This window comes from Schistocerca serialis, chromosome 6 (genome assembly GCF_023864345.2).
Source record: "Schistocerca serialis cubense isolate TAMUIC-IGC-003099 chromosome 6, iqSchSeri2.2, whole genome shotgun sequence".
NCBI lineage: Eukaryota > Metazoa > Arthropoda > Insecta > Orthoptera > Acrididae > Schistocerca > Schistocerca serialis.
Genome location: NC_064643.1, coordinates 212,600,106 through 212,622,414, shown reverse-complemented (window position 1 = coordinate 212,622,414; position 22,309 = coordinate 212,600,106). Strand labels below are relative to the sequence as shown.

General features: G+C 39.4%; 1 protein-coding gene across 1 annotated transcript in view; it reads right to left on the bottom strand.

The window, feature by feature from the left end:
* Window positions 1-645: 645 nt before the first annotated feature.
* LOC126484101 (uncharacterized) overlaps window positions 646-22,309 on the bottom strand; it is a 38,700-nt gene continuing 17,036 nt past the window's right edge. Inside the window, exon 2 of the mRNA XM_050107476.1 lies at window positions 646-1,016. Coding sequence (XP_049963433.1) covers window positions 779-1,016 — 238 coding nt within the window. The 3' untranslated portion in view covers window positions 646-778. The remainder of the gene's footprint in view (window positions 1,017-22,309) is intronic.

The following is a 22,309-nucleotide window of genomic DNA, read 5'->3' as shown; positions in this document are numbered from 1 at the left end:
AATCTCATGAATTTTTACTTTGTCTCTTTAACTCAGACTGAACAACTGACCACACTGCTTTTGTCTTATTTCTGTGTTCTCGTATGAACTTATTTGCCATTTTTTTAGCTGCCATTACAACTTTATACTATTTGACATTAAGTAACAAAATCCGGATTTCGGTTTGATTTTAACTCATTGTGGAGCTCTCTTGTTCCGGCACTAATGTTTATTTAGCACAAATAGAACAGATCACTAACAGCAAAGCTTTATTAAACAACAAAACTGATTTTCACACTCTTTACAAGACTTAACACAGTTTTTGCACCAATAATTGTACAAATAACAGTTGCATTAAAATATTTAATTTTAACAAGACTGATGAAATGTACACTCAGTTCAGAAGTATCAACATTACTTGATACAGTATTTAATAAATACAGTTATTACTTTATTTCTACATGAAACATTGCCTTGCTTCTACCAATTGAATTATTAAAACATGAAACATGATAGTACAAACATTAAGAATGTTCGTGACAAGTGTAATCACCTATATTTTGGTGCTGGGAACAAATCAGAAATGAAAGGATCTACAGGAACTTTTTTATTTACTTTTTTTTTTAACACATTAATACTTCACATAGTATGTTCATAATGGAGTGATTTGATAAAAAAACTGCAGTTAACACCTTAGGTGTTCATACAAAAGTTTTCTTGGAGAAAGCCAGGAATTACTTTTGAGTTGGCTTTTATTGGTGTGAGGGGTCAAACCTTTACACTACTTTGACCTGGCATTCTACCACAGGTTGTTGGGAAAGCATCCCCTTAAAAAATCAGGAGGATGACTTCTGGCATCTTGCTTGCGTCTGATTTTCAGTGCAATACAATGTCTTGAAGACAGCTTTAGGTTGTCAATTACAGCATTGACTCGGTAACAGCAACAAGTTGATGACAGCACAAATATGGCGATAGAAATGGAGGTCTGCATACTCTTCGGGATCTTGTGATGGTGGTGGTGGTGTACATGCAACAGACTGTACAACACACATTAGTTACATGCTACAGTAAATAACAATGAGGTCCCAGAAGCATTCACAGGCCCACACATTCATACTAAACTGGTGTGAAAGCAACTTTTTTATAATGTGTCACTGACGATTAACATAGCTCAATCAAACTTAACGACCATACATAAAAATTACTACAGTATAATATAGGAGATAAATAACTGAAAGAAATACACAATGAGATGAACAGAAATGATGCTTCCATTCACGGACAATCATTTATGATTTATGATTTATGATGGTCCCTGGACATTACAAAAAGCAGGACATGGTTCCTAATAGGGTGTATGATCACCACAGACGGCAATGCATGCTCTGCAATGTACCCCCATGTTGGTCACAAGATTGGTAAGGAGGTCTTTTCCTAGGGCCTTCCATTCCTCCACCAGTGCAGTTGACGACAGCTGGACAGTTGCTGGTACATGTGGACATGCTGTCATAAAACTGGTAGTAAGTCGAGGGAATGGGCAGGCCAGGCCATCTGCCAAATATCCTCTTGTCCTTAGAGCTCTTGCACCTTCACCATTTGTTGCAGGCATGCACACTCATCCATAAAATGAAGTCAAGCTTAATTCACTTCTATAAAGACAAATGTCAGGAAGGAGTAGAGTGTCACGATGATGCTGACAACTAGTGAATGTACTGTGTTAAAAGATTTGGAGACAGCAAGCTCACACAACACCCCTCCCCCAAACCTTAACACCTGGCCCACCAAAACGATCATGTTGAAAAATGTTCGTGGCTGCATTACATGTTCCCACCTCTTGCCGTATGAGACCGCACATAGTGCACCCAGGAGCATTGTCAGACATGATCATTTTGGTGTTCCAGGTGTCATGGTGTGGGGAGAAATAATATTGCATGGGTGTACTGATTTCAAATCTCTGAATACAGTATACTCGTTAGTCAACATCCTTGTGACATTCTACCCCTTCCCAACATTTGTCTTTTCAGGAGCATGTTTGGTCCCGACTTCATTCTTGTGGATGACAATGCAGAACTTCACCAATCAGCACAGGTACAGGAGCGCTTGGAACGAGAAGGTATTTGGCGAATAGATTGTACTGCCCATCCCCCTGCCCCAATCCTAGCAATACCAAGACATTTTCCACAACGTACATTAGTAGGAGGAGGAGGAAGGGGGGGGGGGGGGGGGAGTACTTTCCACCCACCCTTAAAAATTCATTAATTGTTTTTGAATTATATTAACAATTTATACCTTTGTAGAGACATGCTGACGTGTGAGTGGAGTCCAGAACATGAAAGTATCCTTTAGCACACTATTAACAATATCAATAATGTGCACAAATGACTTTGGAAAAGAAAAAAAATTGAAAAACTCCAAGTTTGGTTCATTGTTGTTGACTTTTACTCTCAACATACCCTTTACAGAGGTACTGATGTATAGGTAAACCCATGAACCTAGAATTATTGAATACAGTATTCATTGAGAAAGTGACGTCTACTAAGATTTAAATTTTTGTGTTTAAGTGTAACTGAAAAATTGAAAACATACATGGAATTTGGTAGAAGAATGCAACAATAAATATTTTTTCATAATTTTAAAGTGTAAAGTAACTGGCTAGATTACAGTATTTTTAGACGGTGAGCATAAAGTAGCCCCCCCCCTTCCCCCCATCAGTATTGTGTGTGTTATTTTCCATCTAGCATGTGTGTGTGTGTGTGTGGGGGGGGGGGGGGGGGGGGGGGCATATTGCAGCACATCTACACAGACCAACGACCATCCTGCAGTTATCAACTGTGCTGGTGTAGGAATGGAATGCCCTACCACAAGAACTCCTTACCAACCTTGTGACCAGCCTGGGAGCACATTGCAGAGCATGCATTGCCATCTGTGATGATCACACAAGTATTATGTTCTACCTTTCGCAGCATCCTGATTTCTGCTCGCAACTCTATACATGTGTCAATTATGATAAATTAACAGTCATTTAAGAATTTTACAAATTTCTTTACTCAAGAAAATGCACTTAATCCTGAACTAAAATCGACCTAATTGCACTTCATAACACGCACACAGCCTTTTCACTGTAATGAGAACCACAACTGTTCCTGAACGATTTGTGTGTTTATTTGGGGGGGGGGGGGGGGGGAGGGGAGTGGGTGGGGAGGATGGTGAGGGGGCATGTCAATACCACACTAGTTTACAACTGAGAAAGAAAAACAATTTACACCACGGAAGACTGTCACCAATTTCTGACTGGAAAAAAAAATATCTCAGGGTGTTCCACAAGGATCCAAATTAGTCCCTGTCCTTTTTCTCTTCTATGTTAATGACTTACCATTAAATATCAGCTCCCCATCAATTCTGTTTGCAGATGATACTTCTGTCTTAGTTGAAGATCAGGATTTGGAAAAAATTCCCAAATCTGTGATCAGTATGCTCAATAGCTTAGAAACTTGTTTTCAGCTACCGTATTTATTCGTATCTAAGCCGCACTTTTTTTCCAGTTTTTGTAATCCAAAAAACCGCCTGCGGCTTAGAATCGTGTGCAAAGCAAGCGGAAGTTCTGAAAAATGTTCGTGGGTGCCGCCACAACTAACTTCTGCCGTCGAATATATGTAGCGCTACATAGGCATGCTTTGTAGGCACAAAAATAAATACTGGCACCAAAACCGCTGCGTCAGTAAACAAAATTAAAACAAAAAGGTGGAAGACGAGCTTTTTTCTCCGCCCCGAGTTTCGACCACTGCATTTTCGTACATTATCCAATGAAGTAAATACAAATTCCGTATTGTTCATCTTCGAATGTAGCAGCAGCAGCATTTCAATGTACTACGAAAATCCGACTGGCAAGACTGTTTGGGATGTTTGTCAATATGGCCAACTCTACGTTCTGAATTTTTTCCTACCTGTGACAAGAGATCGTTGCTAATAAGAACTTTTATGAATTGTGAATCGCATGCAGTATTCTTTTCACCATAAGAATAATACCGTACGAATATAAACATTTCGCCATGTATTCTTTCGTGTTTGCTGCTACCTCATTTAAATCCTGTCTGCCTAATAAAATACGAAACTAGAGTGAGACAACGCAGCAAACGCGGAAGAATATACATATCATGCCATCTTTATATTCGTATTATTCTTATGCCTAATAGTGATACAGTCAGAAATGAAGCATGGCAATTGACTACATTTTTAAATCTAAGATGTCTCTAATTTCTGTGCAGAATGTAACGTACTAAAGAGGCACCTGCAAAGATTTTCAAACGGAGAAAATTTTTCGCTAAACTGTCGTTCAGAACATCTATCATACGCAGTCTATTATTTGGTTCTTGTTAATCATTAGCAAAGAAAGTAGCAGTGAAAGTAACAACAAATACATCTCTTGCCATTGATTCGCTAATGAGACGATTCCTCCTTTTTTTTTTTTTTTAATTATAAGCGACGGTAGCACACATAAAAGGAAGCCATGCCGCGAGCGGCGACAGGCCGTAAACACGCACTATCAGAATGCAACAAACAATGCATGACACAGTACAGTAATGCATTTTCAGCTTAGAGTGACGTAAACACCTATAACAAAGAAAACAGCACTTATCAGATCAAAGAAAAATAAGCAATCAATTCAAACCAGACAAAGCACGTGAAAAAGGAATCGTACCCGTATAAATAAGGACGGAGCGCCTGACGCATAGCAATGGCTACCTGGCAAAGCGTAACTGCTAATCTTACGACTCGAACCAAACTACTGTAGCTGTATCGTCATTCATTCGATCTAAATTGTGTCTCATATTACAATGGACCAACTTTGTTTCGATTTGGAGATGTGGCCTAAAACTTTTGTCTCCCCTTGAATTTCGAGTCTCAAATTTCAGGTGCGGCTTAGATTCGGGAAATTTTTTTTTCCTCGATTTCGAGTCTCATTTTTCAGGTGCGGCTTAGATTTGAGTGCGGCTTAGATTCGAGTAAATACGGTAAATGGATTGAATCTAAACATATCTAAGGCTCACATGATCCAGTTCAACACCAAACAGTCAAAATGTTGGCAGATTAAGATTTTACACAACAACCAAGATATAGAATAAGTTGACTCAGTCAAATTCTTACGTTTAAATGTAGATAAAAATCTGAGCTGGCAGGCACACATTGAATACCTAGCAAACAAACTGAACAGCTTTGCATTTGCAGTGCAAATATTATCAACTGCAACTGACATGGAAACACAAACAAAGCATATACGAGCTACTTCGAATCCATTATTAGGTACAGTATTGTTTTTGGGATAGCTCTATAAACATAGTGCGGATACTGAAAATACAGAAAAAAATCATTTGAAATATGTGCACTGCAAATCACAAAGAACCATGTCAACCATTATTTAGAAAACTTAAAATATTACCTCTGCCATCCTTAAAAATATATTAGAAAATTATATTTTTGTACACCAGGCATGAATTATTTGAGCGAAACCATTTTGTCCATTCAAATGATACTAGAAACAAAGAAAATTTTATGCTTCCCACCCAATGCCTCAGATTGTATGCCCAGTGACCTCAGTACATGGGAGTGATGAGGATGATGATGAGGTCCCATACTCCGAGGAGTGTGGGGAACACTGCAGGAGACCCGCACCGCTGACTAGGTAAGGTCCTAGCGGAGGTGGTTCGCCATTGCCTTCCTTCGACCGTAATGGGGATGAATGATGATGAAGACAACACAACACCCAGTCATCTCGAGGCAGGGAAAAAATCCCTGACCCCGCCGGGAATCAAACCCAGGACCCCCTGTGCAGGAAGCAAGAACGCTACCGCTAGACCACGAGCTGCGGACCATGGGAGTGAAAATTTGTAATGAATTAAAAGGGAACAAGTTGATGAAGATGAATTTAGGTTCACTTGAAAGGAAGCTAAATGAGGTACTGACACTGAAGTGTTATTACTCAGGGGATGAATTCATGCGGGGAAAACTGGAAATTTGAGCTGGATACATCGCGTTACATATTCCAAGAAATATTCTTATAGTAATACTATTATTTATTAATGAAAACTGTAACTGTTTTATCCTCCCCCCCCCCCCCCCCCCCCCCCTCCACCCCAATGAACCATGGACCTTGCCGTTGGTGGGGTGGGAGATGGGACCTGGATAAACTGAAAGAACCAGAGGCTGTACAGAGTTTCAGGGAGAGCATAAGGGAACAATTGACAGGAATGGGGGAAAGAAATACAGTAGAAGAAGAATGGGTAGCTTTGAGGGATGAAGTAGTGAAGGCAGCAGAGGATCAAGTAGGTAAAAAGACGAGGGCTAGTAGAAATCCTTGGGTAACACAAGAAATATTGAATTTAATTGATGAAAGGAAAAAATATAAAAATGCAATAAATGAATCAGGCAAAAAGGAATACAAACGTCTCAGAAATGAGATCGACAGGAAGTGCAAAATGGCTAAGCAGGGATGGCTAGAGGACAAATGTAAGGATGTAGAGGCTTATCTCACTAGGGGTAAGATAGATACTGCCTACAGGAAAATTAAAGAGGCCTTTGGAGATAGAGAACCACTTGTATGAACAACAAGAGCTCAGATGGAAACTCAGTTCTAAGCAAAGAAGGGAAAGCAGAAAGGTGGAAGGAGTATATAGAGGGTCTATACAACGGTGATGTACTTGAGGACAATATTATGGAAATGGAAGAGGATGTAGATGAAGATGAAATGGGAGATACGATACTGCGTGAAGAGTTTGACAGAGCACTGAAAGACCTGAGTCGAAACAAGGCCTCCGGAGTAGACAACATTCCATTGGAACTACTGACAGCCTTGGGAGAGCCAGTCCTGACAAAACTCTACCATCTGGTGAGCAAGATGTACAAAACAGGCGAAATACCCTCAGACTTCAAGAAGAATATAATAATTCCAATCCCAAAGAAAGCAGGTGTTGACAGATGTGAAAATTACCGAACAATAAGTTTAATAAGCCACAGCTGCAAAATACTAACACGAATTCTTTACAGACGAATGGAAAAATTAGTAGAAGCCGACCTCAGGGAAGATCAGTTTGGATTCCGTAGAAATACTGGAACACGTGAGGCAATACTGACCTTACGACTTATCTTAGAAGACAGATTCAGGAAAGGCAAACCTACATTTCTAGCATTTGTAGACTTAGAGAAAGCTTTTGACAATGTTGACTGGAATACGCTCTTTCACATTCTAAAGGTGGCAGGGGTAAAATACAGGGAGCGAAAGGCTATTTACAATTTGTACAGAAACCAGATAGCAGTTATAAGAGTCGAGGGACATGGAAGGGAAGCAGCAGTAAGGGAAACAAAAGAAAAATTTGCAGTAGGTATTAACATCCATGGAGAAGAAATAAAAACTTTGAGGTTCGCCGATGACATTGTAATTCTGTCAGAGACAGCAAAGGACTGGGAAGAGCAGTTGAATGGAATGGACAGTGTCTTGAGAGGAGTATATAAAATGAACATCAACAAAAGCAAAACGAGGATAATTGAATGTAGTAGAATTAAGTCGGGTGATGCTGAGGGAATTAGATTAGGAAATGAGACGCTTAAAGTAGTAAAGGAGTTTTGCTATTTGGGGAGCAAAATAGCTGATGATGGTCGAAGTAGAGAGGATATAAAATGTAGACTGGCAATGGCAAGGAAAGCGTTTCTGAAGAAGAGAAATTTGTTAACATCGAGTATAGATTTAAGTGTCAGGAAGTCATTTCTGAAAGTATTCGTATGGAGTGTAGCCATGTATGGAAGTGAAACATGGACGATAAATAGTTTGGACAAGAAGAGAATAGAAGCTTTCGAAATGTGGTGCTACAGAAGAATGCTGAAGATTAGATGGGTAGATCACATAACTAATGAGGAAGTATTGAATAGGATTGGGGAGAAGAGAAGTTTGTGGCACAACTTGACCAGAAGAAGGGATCGGTTGGTAGGACATGTTCTGAGGCATCAAGGGATCACCAATTTAGTATTGGAGGGCAGCGTGGAGGGTAAAAATCGTAGGGGGAGACCAAGAGATGAATACACTAAGCAGATTCAGAAGGATGTAGGTTGCAGTAGGTACTGGGAGATGAAGAACCTTGCACAGGATAGAGTAGCATGGAGAGCTGCATCAAACCAGTCTCAGGACTGAAGACCACAACAACAACAACAACTGTTTTATAAATTTTTTACATTCTCCTGTGCGCAAACCAAATGGATTGCAAATGTATGTCATAGAGATGAATAAAACACTATTCACAAAAACAACACCTATGCAAGCAGAGCCAGTTAGCTTCTGGCATCTGCACTACTGTTTCTGCCTTTATTTTAGTCTATAAAATGTGGCTAGAGTGTGATACTGCCTCCTGCACCTCGTCCCTCCACCGAATACTGGCTGAGGTGATAGACTGATCTGTAGTGTGCCCTGAGGTCTATGTTAGGTTGTCAGGTGGCAGTTTGGTTATAGGTCTGTGAATGCGATATTATGTTCAGCCATATTATGTTCCTGAAGCAACTATGTAGCAATTCTGGATGAGTGGCATGTCGCATTGTCCTACATGCAATATTATGTTCAGCCATATTATGTTCCTGAAGCAACTATGTAGCGATTCTGGATGAGTGGCATGTCGCATTGTCCTACTGGAATTGCCCAAATCTGTCGAAATGCACAATGGACATGAATGGAAGCAGGTGATCAGACAGGATGCTTATGTATGTGTCACCTGTCAGAGTCATATCTAGACATATCAGGGGTACCATATCACTCCAACTGAACATGTCCCACACCATTACAGTGCCTCCACCAGCTTGAACATTCCGCAGCTGACATGCAGGGTCTATGGATTCACAAGGTTGTATCTATACCTGTATATGTCCATCCACTCGATACAATTTGAAACAAGACTCTTCTGACCATGCAACATGTTTTCAGTCATCAACAGTCCAATGTCAGTGTTGATGGGCCCAGGTAAGGCGTAAAGCTTTGTGTCATGCAGTCATCAAGGCTAAACAAGTGGGCTTTTGGCTCTGAAAGGCCATATCAATGATGTTTCATTGAATGGTTCGCACACTGACGCTTGTTAATGGCCCAGTATTGAAATCTGCAGCAATTTGCGGATGGGTTGCACTTCTGTCATGTGGAACTATTCTTTTCAGTGATTATTGGACCTGTTCTTGCAGGACTTTTTTCCGGCCGCAGCAAAGTCAGAGATTTGATGTTTTACCAGATTCCTGATATTCCCAGTACACTCGTGGAATGGTCGTACGGGAAAATCCCCACTTCATCGCTACCTTGGAAATGCTGTGTCCCTTCGCTCATGCTCCAATTATAACACCAAATTCAAACTCACTTAAATCTTGATAGCCTACAATTGTAGCAGCAGTGACCGATCCAACAGCTATGCGAGACGCTCATCATCTTGCATAGCCGTTGCTGACAGCAGTGCTGTATTCTGCCTCTGTATTTGAATACACATGCCTGTACCATTTTCTTTGGTGTTTCAGTGGATAATATTCTTTTTATTGTGCACAATTTGCACCTAATATCTTAGAATATAAAACATAGTTTCGCACAGCGCCACTATGGATGGCCACTGGTGATTCCTGGGCCATTAACACTGAATCTTCGCTCTAAAGTTTATATTTATTTTTACATATATGAGTGCAACTACTGAAAATGAGGCTCAACTGAAGCTGTCAATACCAGATGTCGGCTTTGTCCTGTGGCATGTAATGCAATACATGTGCAATCAGGAAGAGAAAGAATACTGACTTGCTCTCACTTATAGAATGTAGGTTGTGCTGACAGATTGATCTCTAGTGGAGCCCAAGAGATAGATTAGGTTGCAAAGTGACAATTTAGTTGTGAGTTAATGAAGCCAGCGAATGTGGATATAGTATTTTAATTGTGGTGACACGCTATATGATTGACTTGAAAAACTCTGACTTCGTCTCTGTATGACTGCAGGTTATGCACACACAATAAGTAAAAATTAACATAGCTAATTAGTAATGAAATCATGCCAATGGTGGATCGGTGAGACATTGAACTGTTGTGTCTTCCTTGCTAGAAATGCCCCAAATAGAACTCATAATACAATAAATAATCAAATAAACATGTGACCTAGTGTACCAATAAGAAAGCAACACTTAAATAACTCAAAATAAAATCATATATTATGATATCATTTACAGACAGCCCACAATGCTCACATTGCCATAATTCAAAACAGAAAGCCAAGTATGAACAGCCAGGCTTCTCCTAGCTGCTCTCTAAAAAATTTGAAGGCTGCACCTTCTTTTATTGCTCAAGCACTCACATAAAAAATCATTGACATTTATATCAATGTAAATATTGATGAACACAAGTGGAAATTTTTTTTTAGAAAGGGGTATTACAATGCTCCCTGAATGACTATGATACAATTCGTTGCCTCTTTGTGAGTAGTCATTCGCCCTTCACACAACAATAATAAAGTTAATATGCACACATTTCTTTGTCTTGTTTGATAAGAACAGATTCAATAAGTGTTCTGTTCAATTATTGTTAAGTCCTTGGCACAGATTTGTCCTATATCACCAAGATATACACTCCTGGAAATTGAAATAAGAACACCGTGAATTCATTGTCCCAGGAAGGGGAAACTTTATTGACACATTCCTGGGGTCAGATACATCACATGATCACACTGACAGAACCACAGGCACATAGACACAGGCAACAGAGCATGCACAATGTCGGCGCTAGTACAGTGTATATCCACCTTTCGCAGCAATGCAGGCTGCTATTCTCCCATGGAGACGATCGTAGAGATGCTGGATGTAGTCCTGTGGAACGGCTTGCCATGCCATTTCCACCTGGCGCCTCAGTTGGACCAGCGTTCGTGCTGGACGTGCAGACCGCGTGAGACGACGCTTCATCCAGTCCCAAACATGCTCAATGGGGGACAGATCCGGAGATCTTGCTGGCCAGGGTAGTTGACTTACATCTTCTAGAGCACGTTGGGTGGCACGGGATACATGCGGACGTGCATTGTCCTGTTGGAACAGCAAGTTCCCTTGCCGGTCTAGGAATGGTAGAACGATGGGTTCGATGACGGTTTGGATGTACTGTGCACTATTCAGTGTCCCCTCGACGATCACCAGTGGTGTACGGCCAGTGTAGGAGATCGCTCCCCACACCATGATGCCGGGTGTTGGCCCTGTGTGCCTCGGTCGTATGCAGTCCTGATTGTGGCGCTCACCTGCACGGCGCCAAATACGCATACGACCATCATTGGCACCAAGGAAGAAGCGATTCTCATCGCTGAAGACGACACGTCTCCATTCGTCCCTCCATTCACGCCTGTCGCGACACCACTGGAGGCGGGCTGCACGATGTTGGGGCGTGAGCGGAAGACGGCCTAACGGTGTGCGGGACCGTAGCCCAGCTTCATGGAGACGGTTGCGAATGGTCCTCGCCGATACCCCAGGAGCAACAGTATCCCTAATTTGCTGGTAAGTGGTGGTGCGGTCCCCTACGGCACTGCGTAGGATCCTACGGTCTTGGCGTGCATCCGTGCGTCGCTGCGGTCCGGTCCCAGGTCGACGGGCACGTGCACCTTCCGCCGACCACTGGCGACAACATCGATGTACTGTGGAGACCTCACGCCCCACGTGTTGAGCAATTCGGCCGTACGTCCACCCGGCCTCCCGCATGCCCACTATACGCCCTCGCTCAAAGTCCGTCAACTGCACATACGGTTCACATCCACGCTGTCGCGGCATGCTACCAGTGTTAAAGACTGCGATGGAGCTCCGTATGCCACGGCAAATGGCTGACACTGACGGCGGCGGTGCACAAATGCTGCGCAGCTAGCGCCATTCGACGGCCAACACCGCGGTTCCTGGTGAGTCCGCTGTGCCGTGCGTGTGATCATTGCTTGTACAGCCCTCTCGCAGTGTCCGGAGCAAGTATGGTGGGTCTGACACACCGGTGTCAATGTGTTCTTTTTTCCATTTCCAGGAGTGTAGGAGCGACACAGTGTCCTGGGACGAGCGTAGATTCCAAACATTCATCAGCTTTTGTTCACAACGTAATGTTGGCTGCGAGTCCATCAGAGACATGGCATAGATGCAGACTGTGATGTCAGATGCTGGTTGTGGCACAGACAGGGGTTGTGTGACATTCCAAGGTGGTGCCAGGCCACCTGCTTTTATCTCCTTGGAACATTCACGGTACACGTACACAGTATTGTCTTGCTCATTTTCACCCCAGTGTCTTCTAGTATACATGCAGCAGTGCTGAGGCTCTGTGATTTATGAAACATTCATATTTTGGCATAAGTCTTTTGGAAGGCCACACTTCTATGGTGTTTATACAATTAAAACACTGTACATAGAGAAATACATAGATAATAGATAAATATTTTTTAGATTCAGTTCTTTACAATAGATAACAACATACAGTTATAACGTAAAACTATTTATTTCTCATCATATTCTGTCAACTGTAAAGACTTGGGCATTGTTCACTACAGAAACAACGAAAATTCAGACAAAGCTGAAAGATCATTCTTTGTTTGTATAACACATTGCTTATCTACAAGGGTTAAAAGGTTGTTGATTTTACATGAATATCAACGTGTCTATAAGTTTTGTTTTCTTGTACACATATTAACATGTACATTTCAAATAGTTAATAATGTGCACTGCACAGACGTCAGGCAGCAATTACATTTTACTGCTAGTGTGCCGTGGCTTAGTTCAGGTGCGACCATCGCACATGGTACACCACGTTTACATGATGTGAAATGTTCTCAATGAGTATTGGTGTTGGAGATGCAGTGTGAATTCCTGTGCATGAGAATCTATCAATGCCCTTTTGGTACCACACCCTCTTCAAGGAAGCAGCTTCAGTTCTTTCCCAAGTAAGTGTACATCTTAGTGTCCAGCAGAATGCTTATTACTTGTCCCTAATGTTCATTTAGCACCCCACCAGGGATCTGGAGTATGCATGACACACTAATTCTCCACCAAATCTATCACTGTTTATCAGATGCACACCACTAATTTGTCTTTTACTGTAACAGAAATCTATTAATATCTTTCTAATTATGAGTCACACGTTTTTGCAAAGTTCCTTTAAAAAATTTCACTCTTTTAGAATACACTTTAGTATTTGCATTTAGTATTCATGTATCATGAATTTAGTATTTCAAGTAATGATATACACACAAAATTTGGCTTAAAGAAAAGTCACTACAACACATCACTACCTAAAAGTTCGTGAGTGCAAAATAGCAAAGTACCTACTATTATAAACGATTCTGTTACAAAACAAACAAATGCTCATCAAAAAGGAGCAATGGAAAGAATCTCTGATTACAAATATCATGCGAGAAGTACACTACCATTCATGTTGGTTAGCCATGTTTTGTGTACGTGTAATGCTGAGGTTTACTTTGTGTATACCTCAGTACATTATGTACATGTGTGTGATAATGTTGTGTTTAGTTAGTGTGTGGCATACGGTGGAGTGTATCTGTATAGATGTTTTCATCTATTGACAAGCTATTATTCTCTTGCATTTTACTATTTTTGCAGTTTTTTTTTATCAGTTCATAGTCACCTTTTCCGTTCTTCACAAAAGAACTGTCAAAATATTAAAATGTATTAAGCATACAAAGTATTCAGCAATGTATAAGTATGATGTGCACCTTTACACTCAGAGGAAACTACCTTATATCTATACAGGCGAAAATACTAGACATTATAACAAACATAGAAAATCTTAAAGTGAGTTGGCACTGCTGCATATCTTCTAATTGATGTATGTGTATATATGCAAACAGATAAATACAGTCCCAGCTATTCAAATTTTTGTGTGGGTACACACCTTGAGGAATGCTAGTGATGACATATGGTCCTTCATAAACTGTTGCCCACTTGCTGTTTTCATTTAAGCTGTGAAGATTTACAGCGAGTCCTGAGTGAAATGTAATTTCCTACTTCATATGTTTTTGTGTTATTAAGATTTTTGTCTTACTGCAATTTTGTAATATGTGCCCGATGTGTGAGTGCAATGAACATGGTTATTACCTTCCTTTGTAGGATTCTGCTTGTCTTGGAAATTTTGGAAGAGGGTATACCCATTAGTTGCTTTCTCTGAAATTCAACATAAAGTCTGCGAAAGTTTATTGTTTGTCATAAATAGGAACATAGTTTACTACATGTGCAAACAGATCAAGATATTGCATCCTTTGTGTATGTTGGATATAAGTGAAAATGCACATGAACCTGCTCAATTCATGAAACACCCATTTAAGGGGATTTGCTTGTGGGTTAAAGCAGGATATTAAAATTATTTGTATGCCATTATCTTGCATAAATCATCTCCATTTTTATCCAGTGAAGTAAGGTGCATTGTCTATGAGCAGTGACATGGGTTTCCATACTGTGAGAAAGTAATCATTTAAGATTCTTTTCATAATTACTGCAGTGTATAGCTTTACAAAGTTGGAAAAATGTAATATAATGCAATAACATATTTCATACCTCCACAGGCTGTTGGATGTCGATCAGTAATATAAAAAGCCACAATTTCAAGTGGTTTACTTGACACATTGAGTGCAATTCAGTCTCACTAGTTTTGTTGTTGGATTTTGCTTTGTGACAGATGAACCAAGTGCTTACTAATCAATGTACTTTTCATCACATATTGTGAAAGCAGCAAAATAAGTTTCACAGCACACTTTCAGGAACCGTAGTTTCCACAGACACAAAATAAGTTTATCTACATTTTCAAAGAGAATGTATACACACCAAGTGTCTGCATTAGGATGTCTTCTATAGAACAGTACATCACTGTGCAAAGTGTAGTATTGTTTCATACTAACTGTGTTTTCTGTTTTATCCGTATACTCACCTTCTGCCACTGTCGATTTGCATCTTGTAATTCTTTCCTGTTTCTGCACATGTCAGTATAGTATGCTCAGTAGTATTTGTCTTTCATGAGTAATATGTTACAGTCTGTTACTTGTTTTAGATTTTCTGCATTTTCGGTAAACTCTTGTGGCAGTTTAGATAATGTGTCAGCTACAGTGTTTGCTTTCTCTGCTACCTGAATTACTCCAAATGAGTATTATTGTAACAACAATGCCCAACACACTATATGCAGGTGTAATACTTCGCACATCAAAAACTCAAAGCTTGGTAAGCAGTATATACCTTTACATTTTTACCATAAGTGTAGTAATAGAACTATTTGAATGCCCTCAATATTGCTCGTGTTTCTAATTCTGTTGCTGAATGAGGATTCAGTGTGTTCTACTTGAAAAGCTAATCACTTTTACTTCACACTTACCGTGTTCTTGATCAATTTGAAACACACATGAGCGTAAACCTGTGTTTGAGGTACCTGTAGAGGCACAAAATTTTTTGCTCACATGAAGATGACATAAGATACTTGAATTAACTAATGCTTCTTTGATTGCATTAAAGTCATTGGTACATTTCCTGTGTTCAGAGCTGTAAGGCATTCTTCTTAAGTAAACCTAGTAATGCTGTGGTACTTAACAATTTGTTTGGAATGAAAGAAAGAATAGATTGAAAAATCAGCCAAATATCTCTGAAGGATATATTTTTACAAACATCGAACCCATGGTCAAGGGATAATAAACCTTTATTTGCAACTGGTTGGCTGATTTTTCAATCTGTTCTGAATTACACAGTTGCTCTTTTGCAGCCATATTTAAGACTGAAAGAAAGAGCAGAGTTCTGAGAATGCCTTTTACTGCTTCTTGCTGTTTGAATATGACAGCACTAATTTTATCGGGATCTGGTTGTATCCCTTAGGAAGATAATTATGTTTCTAAAAATTTGATCTCCTCTCTTGCAAACTTAGATTTTTGTAAATTTACTGTTACTTCTGCTTGTGAAAACTTCTCTAGCATTCTTTCTAGAATGAGTAAGTGTTCTTTCCAAGAGTCTCTTGCTGTGAGAATGTTGTCAATATACAGTGTTACATGATCTTAACAGTTATAGACCTTGTACTATGTCTACACATGTGATGGACACTCCAGAACTAACATTAAGGTAGCGTGCAAAACTGATAATTTCTACTATGACAAAAGAGTGTATGCTTCTGGTGTTAATTTAACCTGCCTGTATGAACTTTTTAAATCACTACTTGGAAAGTATATGACACCATGGAATTTTTATAACTGCTCATCAAGGTTTTCAGCTCTTGCGTATAGAGGTGCAATTATTTTATTTATGGCTTATGCATCTAACATGAGACAAATACTTCCATTAGACTTGGTTACTGCTAACACTGAACTGCAGTATGGTGACACAGATGTTTCAATTATTTTCCATTCTAACATCTACTTGATCTCCTCTCCCACTGCTGCTCATTTTGCCCAAGAGATCATATACATGTGGCAAAATATATCATGGGGGCAAACTTCCCTATTTTAAATGCAGGTTTTAATAACACCCGGTTTTTGTGTAAATAACTATAAATATTGTAGCAGTAGATCATGTAACTTACGTAGTTTTTCCTTTGTAATTGCTGTAGATTCTATCACTTTATTGCTTATGAGTTCCTTTAAGTCTGATGTTTCATTATTGAGAATGGGGCGACTGACGTTATAACTGTTGTCATTGCCTAAGAATTATATACTACCTCTGGCAATATTTAACTATTTTTGTGTCCAGAATTACTTCAATCTTGTCGACATTGTGCTTCAAGAAACATTTTCCTAAGGAGAGATCAATTATTGCATCTTTCTCTCTCAGAAAATCTGTGCTATCAGGCAGTCAGTAACTAAATGATCGATTACCAGAAACAGGCACTCTATCGCTTCGTTACCCAGCTCAATTGTCACAAACCCTGCATCCTAACACCAACAGCACTCATGTTTCGGCATTTCTGGACAGGAAAAATATGGAGTAGGGCCTAGTTCCTTCATTCTTTTATACAAATTGTATGATACAGTACATACTGCTGCTCTTGTATCTATAACAACTGTGGTTGGTACACCACCCACAATAGCTTGTGCTGTGGCTTGTATCACTTAATTCTTTGGATCATGACATTTTGTTTTCTTCTCTTAACTTGCCACAAAGATCCTTGTTTTTGTTGTACCTTAATAAGAATACAGGAACTGTCTGATTATTACCTGGTTTATTATGGTTCTGTTTACTAGCTTGCAACAGGGAGTTGCCCCCCCCCTCCCCCCACCATATGATCTCAGTTAAAGCTTATAATGTGTTGTACTGTGCCCGCTTAGTGATGCTTATTTATTACAAGCTGTAGATTGGTAACATTGTCTGCTGCAGTTTGGACTGTAGCATCGTATATCGTTTGATTGTTATTTTTTGTTTATGCATTACCCATAACATGGTAAAGTTGTTGTAATGCAAGTAATAGTACGGCTGATACCAGCAATCATTTCTTTCTTCTCTTGTAGTTAGACTGGCCATGAGTTAGTTTCTATATCACAATCATTTAACAACAAAATTTTTTGAACTCCATTTCGGATCAGAACAGTCGGCTGTTTGTGTTTGAGAAAATGTCGTGGAACATGAAAACGTGTGAAATTTTCATTATTGTCCCCAAATTACACAATAGGTGGTACAACAGTGTCTTGCTATGCTATTTGTCATGCTTGTCACACAGCCAGTTAATGTCATGTCCATTGTTATCATAGCATGAAGTTACTGAAAAAACAAGTACTGCACCCAGATCATAGGGTGATTTTAGAAGAGAGACACTTCTGTATAACATATTACTATAGTGCTTGGTTTCAAAATGGTCTTTCTTGTTTCCTAAAACATTACTGAAATTTGGATACATGTTGTCGAATAGGGATAAGTGAGGACTTGTACTAAATGCATCGAAATTCAAATTCAATTCATCTTGAATTGCGTTCATGATCAATGTGAGGTACTATTAATGTTCCTTTGGTTTGTGTTAACTTCTGTTTTTAAGAATTTTTTATTTTTTGTCCACTGCGTGCATTATTGTCATCTGCTATTGAGTGCAAACTATTATATATTTAAATGAACTCTGTACATACAAACTTATAATAAAGCTTCATTTACTGCATCTCACTACAGGTTATTGGCCCAGATACAAAGGTCTGTTTTTCATAGTAATGACAGGGTTTTTTGGTGATGTCACGAGTAACACCAAATATGAAGTTAGCAGGGTAGTGTTGGCATGGCTCAACGGAACAGTCTATGCATCAGTGTTTGAAGTTGTCTTGAAGGGACAACTGGACAGTGTGGCTATTCCAAATGGAAGTGATATTCAGAGGAAAGGGCTTTTTAGATATTGTCAGTGGCGTAACTATTAATCTTCAGAAAAAGAAAGAAGCTGCAGAAAAACCATAGATGGAAAAGGACGCAAAAGCATACGAACTTATTGTGACGCAGATGGAGGTAGTGCCACTCACTCATCTACTTTCATGTATGATGTCAGCTGGCATGCGGACTAAACTGAAGACTGTGTATGAGGAAGTCTCTGCAGTGAGCATTCACCTACTTCAGCAAAAGTTGCTCTTGCTCCAATCTGGTAATGAGTCGGTGGTTACAGTTATGTCAAAAATAGAAGACAACACTAAATTGAAGCAAGCAGGTGAATCACTTTCAGAGAAAATGGTGATAACCAAGATGTTGATGCCATTGCCAGAGAGATATAAATGTTTCCTTTCCATGCAAAATGGAAGTCTGTCCTCTTTGAGAAGCAAACATTTAACACTTAACTTCAAATTGCTTATTGAGGAACAGAGAAATTATGATCAGCTGGAGGTAGCTTTGGTCAGTGTAAGCAAGCAGCAAAAAATTACCTGTTATGATTCTCGTAAGGAGGGCCATTTTATAAAGGATTGCAAAAATAAAGCGAAAAGAGAAGTTGCAGATGTCATAAAAGAGGTCATCTGGAGTCAGATTGCAGGTTGTTGAAGTCCAAGGAAGGTAAAAAGGCTCAGAATGTAAATGCCTTTATGTGTATGAGGTAAGGAGTTGACCTAGAAGATTACTGGTTCATGGATACGGGTGCTAGTGAGCATATGTGCAATAAGGGAGAATTGTTTAAGAAAGCGGACAGTGTGCAGAACTCCATGTAAGTTCCTGTGGGTGACGGTAAACTTGATGTGCGGTACTGTGAAACTGTATGCACGGAAAGGGGTTAAATTTATCAAAACAGTACTTAGTGGAGTGCTTTTTGTGACTGAATTGAAATTCAATCTGTTTCCAGTAGGAACTGTGTTGGACAAAGGTATGTGTTTACTGTAAAACAAGGAACAATGTGCATTCTTGAACAGTAAAGATAAAATTCGTGCATTATCCAAAAGTTTCAATAGCATGTATGTTGTTTTTCCTAAACAGAATGCAAATCAGAACTGTCAATGGTTACTCTGGTGTGTACAGATAAAACCCTCTCTATGGCGACAGTAATGACACTAGGCAGCTTTCATCAGTCAGTACTGGTAGTGGTCTGATAAATTTGTCTCAGCGTATTGAAAACTTGAGTGTTTGGCATAAAAAATTGTGCTACTCAGCGTATTGAAAACTTGAGTGTTTGGCATAAAAAATTGTGCTATCACAACATAACACGTGTGAGAGAGTTCTTGTCACGTAAACGAGTGGAGTTTGTTTATTAATTTGTCACTTGTGGAGAGTGTTTGGTGGGTAAACATCATCATTTGCCTTTCCCTGTTGGTTCATCATGAGCTAACGCCCCACTTGAACTGGGTCATGCAGGTGTCTGCGGACGATGGAAACGCTTTCTCTTGGACGAGTGAGATATTTTTTGTTTTTGAAGGAGAACTACTTGTGTAATCACAAAGTATTCTTTATGAAACAGAAGGGCGAAGTCAAAGGCCTGATCAAGAATTCTACTGCAAAATCTGAGAGCGAAACTAGTATCAAAATTAAAGTTCCAAGGAGTGATCATAGACTGGAGTTCATGAATACTAACTTAGGTACATTTTTGAGTGAGAATGGCATAAGCCATGAAAGAAGCACTGTGTACACATCACAGCAAACTGGAAGAGTTGAAAGGGAAAGTGCACCTTGATTGAAGCTGCTTTTTCAATGATTTCAGGAACGCCCAAAAATTTCTGGTTGAAGCAGTTAACAAACAGGCTTACGCAATAAGGTGAACTGGTCCAAGTCCTGTCAGAGGTAGAACTCTTTTTGAAGCCTTGTACTTGTATGGCAGGGAATTATCCTTATTAGATTTAAAAATATTATGTTTTCATCTGTCTGTCCTAAAAAAATGAATAAATATAATAAAATTAACCCCCAAAAGTAGATATGTTTATTTATAGGTCATGATAATGATGTGAAGGGTTCAAAATCTGTACACTTCCCAAAAAGGAAATTGAGGTGCAACAAGATGTAGTTTTCTTGCCACACGCAGCATCTGAAAGGGAGAAGGAAACTGACCTAATAGAATCAGATACTACTTGTTGTGATGAAGAGAATGTGGCTAAAATTTCATAATTACATGGGCAGACAGAAGAAATAAAGATTGAGGCTGTAGAAGTCAGCTTAAATAAGAACAAGAAATCAGTGAATACAGAGAAGTTTCGTTTGAAGATGAAGAGGAAGATGTAGATGATAAGGATGTGAGGACATAAAATCTGAGACCAAATTACTTAGAGGATTACAAGTTGGGCCAGTTGACTGCAGTGAATGACAACTCCAAAACCTACACTAAAGTGATTTTTTTACTGATGCTGAAAACTGGAAAGATGCCATAATAAGAAAGCTACAAACAGACACAAAGTGGGTTTTTAGTCAGATAAGAGTTGAGGAAAGTAATGATGTTTATTGCAAAGCTGGTCTTGTAGCTAAAGGTTTACAACATCTACATCTATACTCTGCAAACCACCGCGAGGTGCATGGCAGATGGTTGACTTATTCAGAAACATACTGTCCAATAGCAAAATTAACTTCGGTCAATCTTTCCTTTCCTTTCTTTTTTTTTAATGAGAATAACTTTCCCAGCAACTGAATGTTTGTAGGCATTTTCTCTATGGAGAGAGAGTTGGAGACTTTTATATTAAATTACCTACTGGATGTTGCATTAAATGAATGGTCAAGTTTGTACCTTAGAATGACTGTATGGTTTAAAGGAATTGGAATTCTACACAGTAATAACTGGCTTAGGATTTGCAAGAAGTGATTTTGAGCATTCCTTGTATGTATGTATGTATGGGGGAAAAAAAAAAAAAAAAAAAAAAAAAAAAAAAAAAAAAATAATGCGTGTATACACTGATGACCTGCTGATAGCGCCAACTTCTGAGAGTGAAATTAACAATTTAAAACTGTTATTAAGTGATAACTTTAAAACGAAGGATTTAGGTCTGATTTGGAACTATTTGGGAATGAATATTGTTCAAAATTTAAGGGATCGCACTGTTACTATTTGTCAAAATACCTACCTTGAAAAAGTAGCGGAGTTTTTGATATGTTCGAAACTTAATTCTATTTCAGCTCCCATGGAGAAAAATTTTGATCACAGTGTGTTAAGAAGAGAAAAATTTGAAAATGAAGGCATTGAGAAAAGATGTAGACAGTTAATGTCATGTTAGATTCCAGTCCACATATACGTGTAGCAATAAGTATTCTAAGCACATACCAATCATATGCAAGTCTGGACACCCTTATCCAGCAAATGCAACGTAACGGACTTCAGAGTAACCACTATGGGATTACCTTGACACTCATCAATGAAGACATTCTGTGTAATTCAGACAATAAAACACCATATTTGGTATTTCAGATAAGGTTGGCTAATGGTTCAAAAGATGGCATTTTTTTATACCAAGAAGAACTAGTCTTCAGTATAGGCACCATTAAGCTAGGATCCACAACTGCCACATGGTCTCAGGCATTTATCAAATTAAGTGTAATGATTGCCAATGCCTCTACATCAGTCAGACAGGGCACACTTTTCACATCCAATACAAAGAACATCATCTACACTCCTGGAAATTGAAATAAGAACACCGTGAATTCATTGTCCCAGGAAGGGGAAACTTTATTGACACATTCCTGGGGTCAGATACATCACATGATCAGACTGACAGAACCACAGGCACATAGACACAGGCAACAGAGCATGCACAATGTCGGCACTAGTACAGTGTATATCCATCTTTCGCAGCAATGCAGGCTGCTATTCTCCCATTGAGACGATCGTAGAGATGCTGGATGTAGTCCTGTGGAACAGCTTGCCATGCCATTTCCACCTGGCGCCTCAGTTGGACCAGCGTTCGTGCTGGACGTGCAGACCGCGTAAGACGAC